The sequence below is a fragment of the Bos indicus genome, chromosome 5 (assembly GCF_029378745.1).
Source record: "Bos indicus isolate NIAB-ARS_2022 breed Sahiwal x Tharparkar chromosome 5, NIAB-ARS_B.indTharparkar_mat_pri_1.0, whole genome shotgun sequence".
NCBI classification, from domain to species: domain Eukaryota; kingdom Metazoa; phylum Chordata; class Mammalia; order Artiodactyla; family Bovidae; genus Bos; species Bos indicus.
Genome location: NC_091764.1, coordinates 109,233,208 through 109,250,491, shown reverse-complemented (window position 1 = coordinate 109,250,491; position 17,284 = coordinate 109,233,208). Strand labels below are relative to the sequence as shown.

At 55.0% G+C, this 17,284-nt stretch overlaps 1 protein-coding gene across 18 annotated transcripts in view; it reads right to left on the bottom strand.

Annotated features, from left to right (window-relative positions):
• The window catches only part of CACNA1C (calcium voltage-gated channel subunit alpha1 C), a 395,857-nt gene that overhangs the window by 75,982 nt on the left and 302,591 nt on the right, over positions 1 to 17,284 (bottom strand). For all 18 annotated transcript variants that reach the window (XM_070790347.1, XM_070790344.1, XM_070790345.1 and 15 more), the window contains exons 10-13: positions 16,941 to 17,031; positions 11,106 to 11,132; positions 2,041 to 2,201; positions 1,008 to 1,233 (exon numbers count right to left, since the gene is read on the bottom strand). In XM_070790347.1, the coding sequence (XP_070646448.1) occupies positions 1,008 to 1,233; positions 2,041 to 2,201; positions 11,106 to 11,132; positions 16,941 to 17,031 (505 nt within the window). The remainder of the gene's footprint in view (positions 1 to 1,007; positions 1,234 to 2,040; positions 2,202 to 11,105; positions 11,133 to 16,940; positions 17,032 to 17,284) is intronic.

Sequence of the window (17,284 nt, the reverse complement as noted above, 5' to 3'; positions counted from 1 at the left end):
AGAGTCATGGCTCAGAACACCCTGGGGGTTTCTGGTTAAAATCTCTAGGTTTGGGAAGATCCTTAATGAGCTCCTTTGAGGAGGACAACTTGGTTTGAGAATCACAATCACTGGTCCAGAAAACACTGTTAAAAATAGCATCTCCGAGAGATTTTCAAAGAAGAGGGCGAAACAGACTTGTTTGAGGCAGAACCAGGCTGACCCGTCTCAGGGGACCACCAGGCACACTCCCAGACCTTATTTTAGGCACATTCTGGGCTCTGGAACATATTAGGGATGAGGTTCAGAAGCGGGCATGGGATTCCCCCACAGCTAGTCTCTCTGGCGTCTTCCAGAAGCCCCCAGAGGGTTTGGAGACTGGAAAACAGGAAGACAATGACCTTTTCCAAAGGAACTTCTAATTAGATGATGAAATTGTTCTGTTCACAGACTTTCTGGGGATCTGAAAATTCTTGTGGAGTGGCTTTGGGAAGCTCGAGGATAAAGACAGACTTAAAATGGTTTCTTGGCAGTAGTTTCAGATTAGAAATAGGTAAATTGTTGATAAAAATAGAATGAATATTAAGATACTATGACAATACCTGGGAGCAAGAATTCTTTTCTATAGGAATTAAAAAAACAAACAAACAGAGACAAAGCCCCAGGCAGGTGGGGTTTTGAGAATTATTTAAAAGGCACCTGAAATGCCACATTAAAAATAGCTTTGGGCAAACCCCAGGAGGAGCAAGCAGAGTCAGTCAAAAATCCTTTAAGTACTGTCTCTGGAGATGGACAAGAGAGTTTAGAAAGTAGAGAAATTGGAATCCTTACACATGGAAAAACTAAGATCATGGCATCTGGTCCCATCACTTCATGGCAAATAGATGGGGGAAAAGTACAAACGGGGACAGACTTCATTCTCTTGGGCTCCAAAATCACTGCGGAGGGCGACTGCAGCCTCGAAATTAAAAGACGCTTGCTCCTTGGAAGAAAAGCTTCCAAGGAGGGGAGGGGAGGGCGGCACGCACCTTGTGATCTTAAATATCCGAAGGAGGCGCACGCAACGCAGCACGGAGATGCCCAACGGCGACATGATCTTGGTCTCCACCAGGATGGTCTCCAGGATGCCCCCGCACACGATGAAGCAGTCGAAGCGGTTGAAGAGCGACACGAAGTAGGCCTGCAGGCCCAGGCTGTACATCTTGAGCAGCATCTCCGCCGTGAACAGGGCCAGCAGCGCCTTGTTGGCCGTGTCTGCAGGGGCCGCCCGGGGCAGGGCAGAGAAGGTGAGGGTGGGGGTCCCTGCAGGGACACCCCGTGCTGGGTCCCGTACACGGCCCTCCCTCTGTGACTCGTCTGGTTACAACCTCGGCACACATCCAGTGACACCCCCCCACCCCCTGAGTCCCCCCACCCCACAGCGGCTCTCCAGGCAGCCCAGCTGCTGTCACGTCCATTTTCCAGACACAAGAAGTGAGGTTCGAGGGGCTGCAATCTGTCTTCTCAGACCCACCAGCCAAGAGTGGGAGCTGGGGGGGTCCTTGTCTGCCTTTGTCACTGGGAGGAGATGGGCCCTCCTAGTTCTGAGAGACTCCCTGGGGTCCAGGCTGGGTCTGCCTGACTCTCGGGTTGGTACCCCAGTGAGGGGTGGTGGGACTGACAGCAGTGGAGGACAGGTCCCTGGGCTCAGGCCACCCTCGTCCTCTCCCTGGCTTTGTGCTCACTGCCCCTCACAGGTGAGGGCCAGCACACCTGGAGGCCAGGCTGTGGCAATCCACAGGCAGCGATGGGTGGGCAGTTAAGGATAGGACAGAGCTAAACAAGCCACTGTTCCTCACATGGTCTCCTGGACCCAGTGGTGACTGCCGGGACAGGCGGACTGCATTGCTGGCCTGGTGGGTCCCGTCTATGTACAGTGAGTTGGTGTTGCTTTACTGGCTGGTGAGCTGCCAGGCCATGGTGTGGCCGGGGTGACCAATGCCCCCTCGTCCCTGGCCCTGCTCCCCTTGTCCACCCCCAGGAGAGACCCCATCAGCCTGAGTAGGGCTGGTGGCCTCTCACCTTGGACTTCCGTGAGCCAGTGGGGCTGGTTGTAGTGCTCGGAGGCGATGGTGAGTGTGTTGAGGAAAACCAGGAAGATGACCAGCCAGTAGAAGATGCTGGACTTCACGGCCGCGCGGCACTTCCTCCTGCAGAACCGATTCCACCGGCGCCAGTAGCGGCTGGAAGGGGCAGAGGAGGGGGACGGGAGAGGGCTGCTGTGAGTTCAGGTCCTGCGCTGGACACCTCCTTCCCCTGAGCTGGCCCAGCTTCACCAGGGCCGAGGGATCAGCATCCCACCGCAGTCACCAGCTCATGGCTGGCAATGTGGCCTCAGTGGGAGTTGGGTCAGGGAAGGGTGTCCTGCTCCTCTGGGACCATAGCCCCCTTGTCTGTGACCCCATGCAGGGTCAACCTTGTGTGAGGGTCTGGCCTGATGCTGAAGGGAGGTATCTGAGTCTTTAAACAACTCTGCAGAGCAGGCATTGTCCTGCTTTTCAGAAGAACGCCAAGGGTCCTTGAGTTTGGGTTCCTGGACTGACACCGGCTGGGGTCAGTCAGCGGTGTTACCCACCCTCCACTCCCCAGCCCAGGCGCCCCTCCCTCATCTAGCCGCCTTGTCTATGGGGGTGGGAAGAGTCAGCAACAGAGCTTCTTGCCTTCATGGAGGGTTCTGTTCAGGACAATGGGCAGAACCCCCCATATCTAACACGAGTTCACGGCACGCATGAGCCCTGAAAGCCAATCCACGGGTGGCGGGACGCTCGCTCCCATGGCCTCTGGTTACAGACTTCCATCAAACCTGGCTGTGCATAGAATCCCATGGGGAAACTTAATAACAAAACCCCACCAGTATCTAGGTTCCAACTCCAAACCAGTTAAATCTGATTGTCTGGGAGTTATTTTTAAATACCCCCCAGATACTGTTGGGCTTCCTAGGTGGTGGTAGTGGTAAAGAATCCTCCTACCTATGCAGAAGATGCAAGAGGCTTGGGTTCAATCTCTAGGTTGGGAAGATCCCCTGGAGGAGGAAATGGCAACTCACTCCAGTATTCTTGCCTGGGAAATCCCATGGACAGAGGAACCCAGCGGGTTACAGTTTGTGGGGCCGCAGAGTCGGACACGACTGAAGTGACATAGCATCGACAAATACCATTGCTGTTTGTTAAGATTCCGGGTGGTTCTCTCATGTAACCACAGATGACAACCATGGAGCCAGAAGATCCCAAGGAAACACTTGCATTTTATAACTTTGGTGGATGGGTTTATAGCTTGTCCTCAATTTCATCCTCAATACTGAGAAAATACGCAGCTATATTTGGTAATTCTGTTGGCCAAACATTTAACAAATGCCCACACCGTGCGAGGAGGGAAGGGAAGGGAGCGCAGGGGAGACTGTGGGGCTTTGCCTCGAGAGGGGATCTGGGTCTAGAAACCAAACAGCCAATGAAACAGCCATGCGGTCAAGGGTCAGCTCAGGGATGGGATGCTTAGCCGGCTGCTGGGCCGGAGATGAGGAAGGCTACAGCTTCACTCATGCAGAGAGGACAATGAGCTGACGGATTTTGGAGGCAGGTTAGCAGGCCTTTGGCCCTGGCCCCGAATGCAGGGGAGAGAGAAAGGGTGGGAGGCGTAGAGCCAGTCGCCAGCATGGGCGACTGCAGAGGAATGCCTGGAGGCACCTGCAGGTCGTGTCTGTAGGCACACCCACTGGCGGCTGAGGACGGATCCCCTACTTGTGGACAGAAGCGGGGCACTGGACACCTGCACTCATATCTGCACAATGTCCTAGGTCTCCAGGTCCCTAGACTCTGCTGTTAGGACACTCCACCCACCCCAGACGGCCTTCAGGAGAGCTTGACTTTGTATTTCTACTCTGTTATTTTTGTGGCTACAGTCCGTGGGAAATCCTGCTGCCACGCCTCTGCTGGAATCTGTTCTGAGACTAGGAAGGGGGCATATCTAAGGAGGCCTGGCTGCCCGGGAGCTGCAGGAGAACCTGGCTTGTGGCCTGCAGAGCAGAGAGGGAAGGAAGGGTTCTGACCTGACCCCGCCCTCCATCACCTCGGGGGCAGGGACACCACCTCCAGGGAGCACCAAGCCTTGGCAGGGATGACGGCTGCCACTGGGGGAGGGTCACCACATGGAGAAAAAGTGCCCAGAGGTCAGAAAAATGATGGTTCCCAAGTGCGCTGTGGGCCTTCCATTCCCCTAGACGGACTGTCAGGGAAGAGTGGGGGTGGAGTGAAGGGGGACAAGGCAACAGGGTGGTCTCTACTGGGGGGTGTGGCCTCTGAGTGCTGGACTGCAGTGCTGAGGTGCCTGCTCTGGCCAGGGCAAGACTCCGCTTGTCTCCTGTGACTGAGGTGGGTAATATTGTAGACAAAGTTGGGAGACATTTTTTTCCCCAGAAAAACAATTTCAGGACACTAATCTTAAGTAGTGTCAAGGTGGCTCAGTGGTAAAGAAACTGCCTGCCAATGCAAGAGACATGGGAGATATGAGTTCGACCCCTGGGTTGGAAGATCCCCTGAAGAGGGAAATGGCAGTATTTCCCAGTATTCTTGCCTGGGAAATCCCATGGACAGAGGACCCTTGGCAGGCTGCAGTCCATGGGGTCACAAAGAGTCGGACATGACTGAGTATGTATGCATGAACAACACACAAACTGACCCTTGCCAGGGCACTTGCCATCTACCTCTGCAAAGATTAAATCATGTGCTGCTGCTGCAGCTGCTGACCTTCAGCACCCCTGCAAAGAGTTCTCTGTGGAGAGCAGAAATGAGGCCCTCTGTGCTCTGGAAAAAGCTGGCAGGACTGGTCGTGAGAGAGTTAGATATTTTCAGGAGATGTTTTCATGAGCCCACGTCTTACATCTCCTTATAGCTAGAAAAACACTAAAATCCTTCATGGTGATGTCTGCTCCTCGTGACTAGCAGTGACCTACAGACGACTAGCAGAAACCTTCAAAAAATGTGTGCTTGATTGTATGAACTCCCCCTTCACCAAAATCACGTATATCCTGACCTTCCCCCTGCCTCTTTGGAGCAGTTTCTCAGAGCTAGCTGAGATGCTGTCTCCCAGGCTATAGTCCTCACTTTGCCCCAAATAAAACAACTCTCACTTTGTGCATTTTAAAAGTGGGCAATAGTTAACATTATAGTTGCAAAGAATGTGTTTTGAATAGAGACAATCTCATTTACAGAAATCAGCCATAACTGATTCAGAGGCTAATAGAATTGTGGCCACTTTCTTCTGGGGTTTGGAGGAACTAACTCCACCTCTGTCTCATGCTGATGAAAGCTTGACTAAGTTCTGTTCCCAAGTCTGGGACTGGTGGACACAGGTGCCACGTGCTGGGGGCCTGTCCTGGGGGTCTGGAGATGCTCTGGTGGATCCCTGGTAGCCACTGTGACTGACGGTCAGGGTGGTGCCCGTGGAATTGTGTGCTCGCGTGACAGCCACTCAGGAGAGCCACGTGGGCTTGGGCTGGGGTGGGGGTGGAGTAATTACTACCCAGAGAAAGTATTTAAAGATAATTACACACCTCCCACTCTTCAAAATATAGCTTTGCTTGACAACTGGTTTCCTGGCAACGCTTCCTACTGTATAATAAACGTAATAGTTTATTAGAATGTGTAAGTTTATTTGTGTGTTTACATGTGCATGGAGAATATAAAGATTAAATGATAAAGCAAGGAGGCGGAATTCACCTGTTATTCACATTCCCTCCGCTCCCTGGCAAAGTCATTTCCTCTACAGGTGGAACTTTCTGGACGCAGACCCAGAGGGCATGGTGGGCTTGGATGTATCCTCTCTCACGTCTTCTCACCGTGTATCAGTAGTCCCACCAGACAACTCTGCCTGACTTGGCTGTCCCCCAACCAAGCCTCTTTTTTGGGTCCCAGCCTTGCTTCAGGGCTTGATGGGGGGCCCACCTTCCCCATGATGCACTTTTCTAGGTGTCCCAGCCTTGGAGCTCTAGACACACTTACTGTCTATGTTACTCACTTGGCTACACACTCAAGAGGCATTTGTTAAGCATCTATCCCAGTCGGGTACTACACATTCAGCAGTTAACACACAGACAGGAAGCTCACGTGGTTGACAGACCCCAAGGGAGCTGGGTGCCAGGCGGGCTTAGTAGGTGCCTCAGGGGAAGGCCTCCCAGCCTGTCGTGGGCAGCCAGCCAGGCTCCACAGAGGACACGATGCCCCTTTCCTTTAAGTCAGTATGTTTAACGTGTGGTTCCTGCCTCTCCAGCGAGATGGAGATCACAAGGTCCTGAGATTGAGGGGCAGAGTCCTGCCCTTTGTGATGGATCCGTAGCTCCCTGCCCCCAACGCCCCCACAGCAGGAACACTGGCCGGGCAGGCAGGTGGGGCAGCAGAGACAAGCTGTGCGCAGACTTGCTCTCTGCCTGTGTGGACAAGGCTTAAGACCCCAGGGCTGGGGTCAGGAGGACAGTGGGTGGTGCTCCTGGAAGAATCTGCCCAGCACAGAATTCGGGACAAGCATCTAGACAGGAGACACCAAATGGCAGACACCTGGGACTCTTTCCAGAGAAAAGAGTGGAGAACAAGCAACCCAGAAAACGCCTACATTTAATTATTTTATACAAAAGTAACCTAAAAACGAGCTATTAGGATGGGCAAATTTGGGTATGTACCTTGTTGCTGAGGGGATGGCAGAGGTAAGGGAGAACTTGGGGGCACATTTCTCTGAAGATGGGACAGGTTTCCAAACATCAGACCCTGAGGGGTTCGCCTCAGACCCCTGAGGGATTCACCTCAGACCCCAAGGGGTTCGCCTCAGACCCACAAGGGGTTCACCTCAAACCTGGAGGGGTTCACCTCAGACCCCTGAGGGGTTCACCACAGACCCACAAGGGGTTCACCTCAGACCCCCAAGGGGTTTGCCTCAGACCCCAAGGGGTTCGCCTCAGACCCCCAAGGGGTTTGCCTCAGACCCCCCAAGGGGTTCGCCTCACACCCACAAGGGGTTCACCTTAAACCTGGAGGGGTTCGCCTCAGACCCTTGAGGGGTTCACCTCAGACCCTGAAGGATTCACCTCAGACCCTTGAGGGGTTCACCTCAGACCCCTGAGGGGTTCACCTCAGACCCTGAAGGGTTCACCTCAGACCCTTGAGGAGTTCACCTCAGACCCTGAAGGGTTCATCTCAGACCCCAAGGGGTTCGCCTCAGACCCACAAGGGGTTCACCTCAAACCTGAAGGGGTTCACCTCAGACCCCTAAGGAGTTCACCTCAGACCCTAAGGGGTTCACCTCAGACCCCTGAGGGATTCACCTCAGACCCCCATGTCTCCCAGATCCAACCCCAGCACATTGCCTGGCTAACCCCTTCAAACTGAGAAGACCTCAGAACATTTTATTCCGTAACTGCTGAAGTCCTATTCTGAGCCCCAAATGTCACAAAATTCCTTATTATAACTAATTCCTCAAAGTAGAGACTTGGCTTACCAAGAAAATACTCTAATATTGCCCAAATATTGTAAGTCCATTAATTTGCCAGAATTTCCCTAAGACTTGTGCTCTAATATTTCTTTTAAAAATCCTGTGATTTTTGTATCCTTGTCTTGCAAATAGGCCATTTGTAGGTCAGATTCTACAATGTGTCATTGTTAAACTGAGAAAATGATCAAGAATACTTTTTTTTTTAAACTCAAATTTTAGATTCTCTACTGGAGTAAAACAGGCTTTTCCCTGTTTCCGGGGTTACTTCTGAGTGGCAGAAATTCGCTCCCCTTCTTTGCCTTTGTTACCGTGTTTCTCCTGCATCTCCTGCTCCACCTCAGTCGCCGCCGTCAGATAGACGGAGGCTGTGAGGATGGAGTTTTCCCGCGTCTGCTCCACAGAGGCTGGTCAGGGTGGACCTTGGTGATTCGGTGGCATCTTCAGGCCACTGCCAGCTTTGCTGTTCCCTCCACAGAGCCAGCATCAGACTGTAAGACGTGGGTGAGGTAGCTGCCACCTGACCCTGTAGGGTCACAATGTCTGGTGTGGGAGCCACTGGCCATGTGTGGCTACTGTGCACGTGGCCAGTCCAAACTGGACGTGCAGGCAGTGTAAAGGGCACACTGGACTTTGAAGATTTAGTAGAAAAATTAATATAAATTAATATATCATTAAAGTAATACTTTAAGTAATAATTTAATTACATCTTGAAAGGATGTTTTAGATGCATTGGCTTAAATAAAAATATATTGTGATTAATTTTACCTGCTCTTTTTCACTTTTCAACGTGGCTGCTAGAGAGTTTTAGAAACAGCGTAAGTGGCTGGTATTGTGTTTCTGCTCAGTATCTGTGCCACGGACCCCTCACCTGAGCCCAGACACAGCCAAGAAGAAACAGTTTTGGAACCCTAGGCAGGACCTCATCACAGGGTGCTGCCCGGGTCCCAGGCATGGGTCCTGATGCACCCACGCATGAGCCACTTGGCCACGCGTGAGCTACGCGGCCCTGTGCCCCTTGGCCACAATACCCTCTTTTGAACATGGATTTCCTGATGGTGTCAACCTACTGCGAATAAGCCTTTGGGGATGGACACAAAGCCTTCTCTCTGTATTTCTGCTGCATCTTGAGTCGTAGCTGCTGGGGGAGGAGCCCTTCCTAGAGGGGCATCCAGGACAAGCAGGTGAGCCTTGTCTCAAAGCCAGGCAGAGTCTAGGGTTGTGGGGCCTCTGTGTTCCCTCTTCTCCAGGAGCATGGCCTACACCCTTGAGCACTGGACACAGAACACCCTGGTTCCTGGGCCATCTCCCTGCGTGGAGGCTTTGGAACTGTCAGAACACAAAGTGCTTTCTGAGCTTTGATTGTGAAACAGAACTTCGCTTTGAGTCTGTGTCAAGCCTAATGCTGTTCTGGGGCAAGACAACCCATCCATCCCTCCCCAAGAGATACCTGCCGCTCCTCCAGGGCAGGACAGCCCATCTGTCCCTCCCCAAAAGGTACCACTGCCCCTCCAGATGCTGGAGAAGCAGTGAGATTTGAGTATTATGGAAACGATTTGCTACATTCTCAAGCTCTCTCCTGTGACAGGACCTGGGCCTGGGAGACTTGAAAGTGAAAGTGAAATTGCTCAGTTGTGTCCAACTCTTTGCGACCCCATGGACTGTAGCCCACCAGGCTCCTCCATCCATGGAATTTTCCAGGCAAGAGTACTGGGATGGGTTGCCATTTCCTTCTCCAGGGGATCTTCCTGGCCCAGGGATCAAACCCTTGTCTCCCACATTGCAGGCAGATGCTTTACCGTCTGAGCCACCAGGGATCTATTTTAGGGAGACTTGACTTCAGGTTTTTTATTGTAAAGGAGGTCTCAGCTTGAGAGGAAGTGGAAAGAGACAAAGCCTGTGTTTTCCAGCCCCAGTGGAACAGGGAGCAGAAGGTGGAAGAGGAGAGGGTCCCTCACCAGTGACCCAGAGCCAAGTGTTAGAAACTCCGGGATAGTCGTAGGGAGGCCGGGACCCTGGGGCCGGAGAGCCTCTCCTGGCTGGGGCACGGGGTCTGTGGGCGCCTGGGGGCACCAGCCTTCAGCCTAGAGCTCAACCCAGGCAGGTGCAGGTGGTGATGGGTGGCAGGAGCGTGGGCTAGCGCCTGGTTCCTGAGGCCCATCCATGGGTTCAAAGAGCCTGGGGGCCAGAGAACATAGTCCTCACTGAGCCCCTGTGTACTTCCAGGATCTTGAAATCCTAACCCCGCTTGTCCACCCAGGAGAGGAGCTGGGTAGAGGGAAGAAGAGGGACTAAACATTCAGCCTCAGGGACTCGGGTTGCTCTGCTTGGCTGGACTAAAATCTAACGCTGTTTCTGCTCTTGCTGGGATTCCCCAGGTGGCTCAGATGGTAAAGAATCCACCTGCAATGCAGGAGACTCGGGTTCGATCCTTGGGTTGGGAAGGTCCCCTGGAGGAGTGCATGGCAACCCACTCCAGTATTCTTGCCTGGAGAATCCCACGGACAGAGGAGCCTGGCGGGCTACAGTCCATGGGGTCACACAGATTCGGACACGACTGAAGTGACTTAACACGCACGCATGCATGTGCCTGCTACGTGGTAGGTGAGGCTGGGAGAGATTAGATCGATTACAAAACATAATCAACGTTTTCTGGCTAGTGCAAGCTTTGTGAGAGTAAATTCCCATGCCCATCCTCACGTCCGACACAACCAGGGGACGGCCTGCCGCCAGTCGGCGCTCAGCTTGGCTCCATGCAAACCACACTCGGGAAGCCCATGGAGCGTATTGGGGTTGCAGGAGCCCACATGATAAGGGTGGTGACAGAGGTCTGAACGGAGTGATGCGGGAAGGGAGGGGAGTCTATAGAAGGTGTCGAGATGTGGTGACAGCCGAGTTTCTTAACAGGAGCCCAGGTTCTGCAGGGGGCCGGGACACCATGATTCGGGTGGAAGAAGGGCTCCATGCAGAAGCCTCGACGTGTAAGGGACAAGATGGGGGACACAGGCAGTGGGGCTGGAGGGGCGGATGGGGCGAGGACGGCCCTGTGGAAGTCTCTGAGACAGCGCTGATGGAACTCGCATGCCCTCATCTTACCAAGTCCTGTGCTGCTGCTGCTGCTGCTAAGTCGCTTCAGTCGTGTCCGACTCTGTGCGACCCCATAGACGGCAGCCTATTAGGCTCCCCCGTCCCTGGGATTCTCCAGGCAAGAACACTGGAGTGGGTTGCCATTTCCTTCTCCAATGCATGAAAGTGAAAAGTGAAAGTGAAGTCGCTCAGTCGCGTCTGACTCTTAGCGACCCCATGGACTGCTGCCTACCAGGCTCGTCCATCCATGGGATATTCCAGGCAAGAGTACTGGAGTGGGGTGCCATTGCCTTCTCCGACCAAGTCCTGTAAACATGGCCAAAAGCGGCAGAGAGCTGCGTGTGGCACTTATCTCAACTGGACTTCATCTTACAAGGGAGGGAGGCACAGCCTCTCACAACCTCCCGGGCTGGTGCCGCCACGAACACTAAGTCACCAGACCCCGAGCCCCACCTCAATTGCCCCCTTGCTTGGTCCCCACCTGGGGCAGACCCCAGGGCCCAGCAGGAGAGGAGCGTCCCACTCACCTGAACTTTGACTTGGAGATCCGGTGGCTGAAAGGGAAAGAGGAGACGTTAGCACATGACACGTTTGCTTCGATTCTCAGACGTTCCCAGGTGACCATGTGGGCACTGGAAGGAGCAGCTTCAGGGAGAGAGCTCTGCAGTCAGCACCTCCTGGTGCTTGAGGGTTTGAAGCCGAGACACAGGGCTAGCCCAGCCCGCAAACCTACGAATTGAGCGTCTTCTAAGTGGAGATATGGTCCCCAGAGCTCAGCGTTGTGTCCTCAGACCATCAGCCGGGCTGGCCACATGTTGGGGCCTCTCTCTGGGGACCGTGGTGGAGGACAGGAGCCCCTGCTGCAGATACGGCCTTTGGCAGCTGGACGTCAGGTGGAAACGGGCTGGCTGAGACCCAGCGCCCTGAGAACAGAAGCCTGAGGGCTGAGCCTAGGCCTGAAGAAACGGGTGGACTCCCGAGCACAACCCCTGATGCTGATGGTGGTGTGAGGCCCTGAAGACCTGGGCCCTTGTGGGCAGTAGCACGGCGGCTGTGCAGGGGGCTGACTCGAGGATCACTGTGGTGTGGGAGTGGGTCAGGAACCTTCCAGGAGGCCCTGAGGCCCGTGGGAGGGTGGCTGGGGCAGAGAGCATGCAGGCAGTTGAGACTGGTCGGTCGAAGGCTGAGTGTCAGGATGGCCCAGGTGTCTGGGGAGTAAGTGCTGCTCGGGTCACGGGTTGGAGAACACAGACGGCCCTCCCAGTTCAGCACAAAGCGAGCTCTGCTGTGAAGCAAGAAAACAACCCCTCTTGTTATGTTTCATTAAAAAAAAAAACTAAACCAGAAGATGTGACAGGTGGCAGAGCCATTGTGCATGAGATAATTATATCTCCCAGGCCCGAGAACCTGAGCCAAGAGCCTTTACTGCTCCAAACTGCCAGCTAATAACTGATCCCACTGAAGATGCTGGCCGGGGCACAGGGTCTAGTCACACGGCCCAAGGGTGGGTTTGGACCCCTGTTTAACGGGGAAGCAAAAGTCGTCAAGCTGCACTGGGCAGTGGTCAGTCAGGTGTCCCTCCTCCTGCCTGGCCTGGCTTGCTGTGCAGCTGACCCCTCACTGACAGCACGTACTGGAGTGGGTGGCCGTCAGCCTGGCCGTTCTGCCAAAGTGCCCGGAGATCCCAGGGGTCCTCTTGGGGGCCGTACAGTGCAGACCACACCCTCTCCCTCTAAGGCCTCCTCTCAGGCCGATGGATCATAAGCTAAAGAGAGTTCTTAAAGGGCCCTGTCGGGGACAGCTGAGGTCAGAGTGTCCACATCTTCCAGGGCGGTGACTCTGGGACTTGGGCAAGAGTGGACCAGGGCTCCTGTTGGAGGCGAGTCCCCAGGTAAGTGAGGCCACTGGTTGTGGCTCCTTCCTGGGAGTTCGGGAACGTACTGAGGAGGACGACATGGATGGGACTTTCTCTCCCCCAGGGTCCCATGTCAGGACCTGACTAGATGCCACACTGAAGCCTGACTGCTGCTCTTGGGTTGTGAGCATCGTTCCACAGGCTCGCTGGGTCCGTAGCTCTCGCTCCCTTTAAGCACTGAATTACTTGAGCCCCTCAGGTAAGAAGGGGGTCCTTGAGGGCAGGTGTATGGAGACAAAGGAGAGCCCGGCTCTTGGGGAGCCAAAGATCTCACGCTCCCCATGCAGGAGAGTCAGCGTGCTTCATGGAGCCAGAGGGATCTGGTCTCTGCTGTTCTCAAGCCCTGGGCAGTGACCACTGGCTCTGGATTTGGACAACTGGTTATCTTGCTGGTAGGCAGGCGGGTGGGGCACCTGTGGGCACTGTGCCTGCCCCTCACCCTGTTCTCTGGCCGTGTGGCCGGTACTGCCTTCTCATGGGCTTCAAGCCCTCAATCCCAGCGAGTCTGCAGATACTGGAGGCCCCAGAGCTCCAGACCCTGCTGGGGACCACCTGTTCAGATGGCGTCAGGCTCCCTTGGTCTCTGCTCTGCGAGGTTGATTCCCATACCGTGTTTTATGGGGACTCCTGAAGAACGGCAGGTGGAGAACAGAGGACTTGCACCTAAGACCACACGCAGCCCACTGAGTGGGCCTGAAGCCCAGCTGCCTCCTCTGTCCAGGCCTCCAGGACACACCTCCTTGGGGGCCGAAAGCAAGAGACACGCTCAGAACTCCCTCTGCTTCCTTCAGTTACTCAGTTTGTTTTTGTTGTTCTTGGTCAAATATTTGAACTTCTTGGGAGCACCTTCCACTGTTAGACTCTCGCCGTATTCAAGTCTGGAGCCCTGGACGCCTGCCCGCTGCTGTGTTTGGAACTGTCCTTGCCCGAATCCTCCCAATTTGCCTGATCATCAGTCGGAAGGGCTGCAGGTCTTTCCTGGGTGACACTTGTCACAGTTGACCTCCTCGACTCCACGCACGGCTGGTTCAGCCAGAGGGGCTGGGCCCAGAACCCCTCCTCACAGAGCCTCACCTCAAAGACTGGGGCTGGACTGGCTTCTCTGCATTTCTGGCCAGAGGCCCCTTACCTCTGCTCTTCCCCAGAGCCTGACCAACCCCCGCTGGGTCTTTCCCATTACCTAGCCCCAACCCAGGTCCCAGGTGCTCTGGTGCAGGAGAAGACTCATGAGAGTCCCTTGGCCAGCAAGGAGATTCAACCAGTCAATGCTAAAGGAAATCAGTCCTGAATATTCATTGGAAGGACTGATGCTGAAGCTGAAGCTCCAATACTTTGGCTACCTGATGTGAAGAGATGACTCATTGGAAAAGGCCCTGATGCTGGGAAAGATTGAAGGCAGGAGGAGAAGGGGACAACAGAGGGTGAGATGGTTGGATGGCATCACTGACTCAATGGAGATGAGTTAGAGCAAGCTCTGGGAGATGGTGATGGACAGGGAAGCCTGGTGTGCTGCAGTCCATGGGGTTGAAAAGAGTCAGACACAACTGAGCGACTGCACAACAACCCCCCAGGCCAACGCCACAGCCGCTGGGCCCCGTGTCACGTCCATGTCGCCCTCAGCATGACACAGACTCTGGGCATGCTCAGCCAACCTCATGCTGGCCACTCTACTGTCTGTTCTCCGAGGGTCCCACTGCATAGACCCCACTCGAGGCTGACCCCACACTTTTGGCATCAGCTTCCCTGTGGCCTCCACTCAGCCCTGAGGTCTTGGCCTTCTCTTGGGGCCTCTCCAGCCTTTACCTCCGGTGCCGTCCGACATCCCTGAGTTCACGTCTGGCCTCTACTCGGCCCCGAGGTCTTGGCCTCATCCTGGGACCTCTCCCTGAGCTCACGTCTGGCTGCCGCTTGGCCCTGAGATCTTGGCCTCCTCTTGGGGCCTCTCCTGCCTTCACCTCCTGTGCCGTCCAGCACCCCTGAGCTCATGCCTGTGGCGAGGTGCACGTCATTCTTGGTGTCAGAGTTGGAAGCTTCTTTCTGATTCTTCCTTCTTGCAGATCTGTGGGCGTTGGGACTGCAGGGACCTTGCACGCCACCTGGGCTGGGGCCTGCAATTTAACACAGTGCAGTCTGCTTCTCTCATGGCCACTCTCCCACGGAAGCTGCCTTCCGAACGCTTATGCCAAATCACAGTGACGCCCAGCGTCACTTCCACACCAGGCTGTGAGTTCCAGGGCGGGTGGTGTCACCATGGTCTCAGGCTCCGTGTCCCCGTGGCCAGGCACCGAGCGGGCGTGCTGCCCAGATGGGGTACAAATGAAGAACGCAGGCTGGACATCCCTCCTCCAGTGGCCTCCGGGCCTGTGCTGTCTGGTCTCCTGGCACCTCTCCATCTGTTTCATTTACTTGCTCTTTTACTTCTAAAAAAAGTGTCTAAACACTTCCCCGCCTCAGCCCCGGCCTTCCGCCCTGGTGAACAGCCTTGGTGTCAGTGCCACATAAGTGCATCCTTCATTTCTAAACCAAGGCCTCTAGCCTGTGCCCCAGAGGGGAACCCCGGCTCCCACACCTTGCAGCCCCGCTGGTGACTTCAGTGTCCATATCTTTTCTGTCTTCAGACTCAACAGATGGCTCCCTCCTCTCATCCCCTCTCCTACCTGTCTGCCCCCTCCCCACAAAACATCACCTTGCACTCGCTTTCTGTCTGCCCCATCCCCTTGGAACCATCTTCAGCCAGGCCTCTCATGACACAGAAATCCTCATCCTGCTACTCAGGCTGTTTGTTCTCAGCTTCAGAAATGCTGGCCTCTCCCTGCTCATCTCACTTGGCTTCAGCCCCCGGGGTTAACGCTGTGTCCCACCAGGAGTGCTGATGGTCTTCTCCCATGGCTGTCTGAAGCCACTGGGGAAGGATGGCAGTTTATGAAGGACACACTATAATCCTAGTGCTGGGGCCAGGCACTTTATCTGTACACAGTAGGAGCACAAACACGGGTGTTTATGGGAACCGCCGTTCATTCCTGCCAAGTCCTGGAGGCTTGCATGTCATGTCCTGAAGATGCTAGCCCCTCTGTGGGGACAGGCTTGTGGGCGCCAGCGCTCTGGTCTCCCCCGGCCTGTCACCTGGGCCCAGAGCCAGAGGGCAGAGTCCTCGTCACCTTCCCTCCGTCCCTTTGCAGACCTGCCATTCACCTTCTCAACCATGGCGGGCCAGGCCCATGTCCACAATCCTGAGAGCTTGTTTGTATGGTTCTAACAGGAGGGAAGAGGGGAGGGTTCACCCTGCTGCTTTGAACGTAATTAGCCCCGTATTTTAACAACAGTTTGACAATAACTGCTTCCCCACATCGCTGGGACTCAGCAGCACAGATTCCCTGGTGCTGCTGTCGGGGGGAGTGATGGCAAGGCCTGTGTACCCTGGAAACCGTCTGTTCCTGCTCCCTACTTGCTCAAAGGCTGGCCCGGCTCAGATGAGAGGCACCCACAAGGGGACCGCCTCGCGAGGGCTGGGGTCACCCAGATACGAAGGCATTTCAGGGTCACAGGTCAACGAGGACACCGTTTCCACGATGGAGTGACTCAGACACTCAGCCGATGTGGGGCTGGTCCTTCTCCAAGCCCTCCATCTGCTGTTCCTTTTAGTTTCTGGGGTGAGTCTTACATCCCTGGGAACAGGGGCAAGCAGCTCCCACTTCCAAAAGTGCAGCCTGGCAGACGCAGGACGCACCACCCTCAGGGTCAGCCTGACCCCCAAGGGAACCCAGCTTACAGTTTGTGGACTCTGCTTTTTGAGACTCTGAGAATGGAACCCAGCAGAGTGCTTATTTTTAGCAGTTAAGCCATTTTCCTTTCATTTCTTGCTGGGGAACATCTCCTAGGGCCTGTTGGTGTCCATTTTTAGGACGGAGCTTAGAGGTGATGGTGACCATCCGTGTGTGCCGTCCCTCCACACACCTGGCCCAGCCCCAGACCCAAGTCTGCTCAGGAAGCCGGGGGCTGGGGCTCGTGTTCGGGGACGTGGCCACTTGCCTGGCTGGCACCAGTGAACTTTCATAGCTGAGTCTGCATGACAGACAACCGTGCTCCCTTCCCCGGGTGGATAACTCAGAGCTGTAAGTAAGACCACCTCTCCCAGAGTATTTCTTGCCAGTCTGCCCATCCCCTGGGTCACATTTACCAGAAATGAAAGGGTGCTTAGCAGGACCCAGGGACCCTCACAAAGCTGATCTGGAGAAATGGGGTGCGGGGCTGGGAAGAAACAGACTTCAAGGCCCCCTCAACACATGTACGCCCCCACTCCCAAAGAGACACACACTCTGTTTCCCTGATGGGATGGAAAGGGGCTCAAAATCCAAAGTCAAACTCCTGGGAAGTGCAGAGCAGCCCCTGGCCAGGGCCATGCTCACTCCCTCCCGGGACCACGGGCCCCACTCCCGAGACTACTCACGCCAGCCTGGCCCCGCAGCTCTCTCCCTCGATGTCCCCTCCAGCCACGTTTTCGGTGTTGACAGACTCGGTCTCACTGGTGGGCATGCTCACTGCAGAGTCATGGAGAGAAGGAGAAAGGGGTTAGTCTGCAGCCTGGTCGGGAGGGGAGCCCTGGCAGTGCCTGGCAGGCCTGCGGTCCTGACTGACACACCTGGGGCCTGTCTATGGTGGCCTTGCTGCCTGGGACACCCTAAGTGGGACGGTGGGAGGAGACCCCTGAGGATGCCCTGCTCAGTCCCTCCTCTACCATCAACTCCATGCCCTTCGACAAGCTGCTTCTACTTTCCCTTTTGCATCTATTCC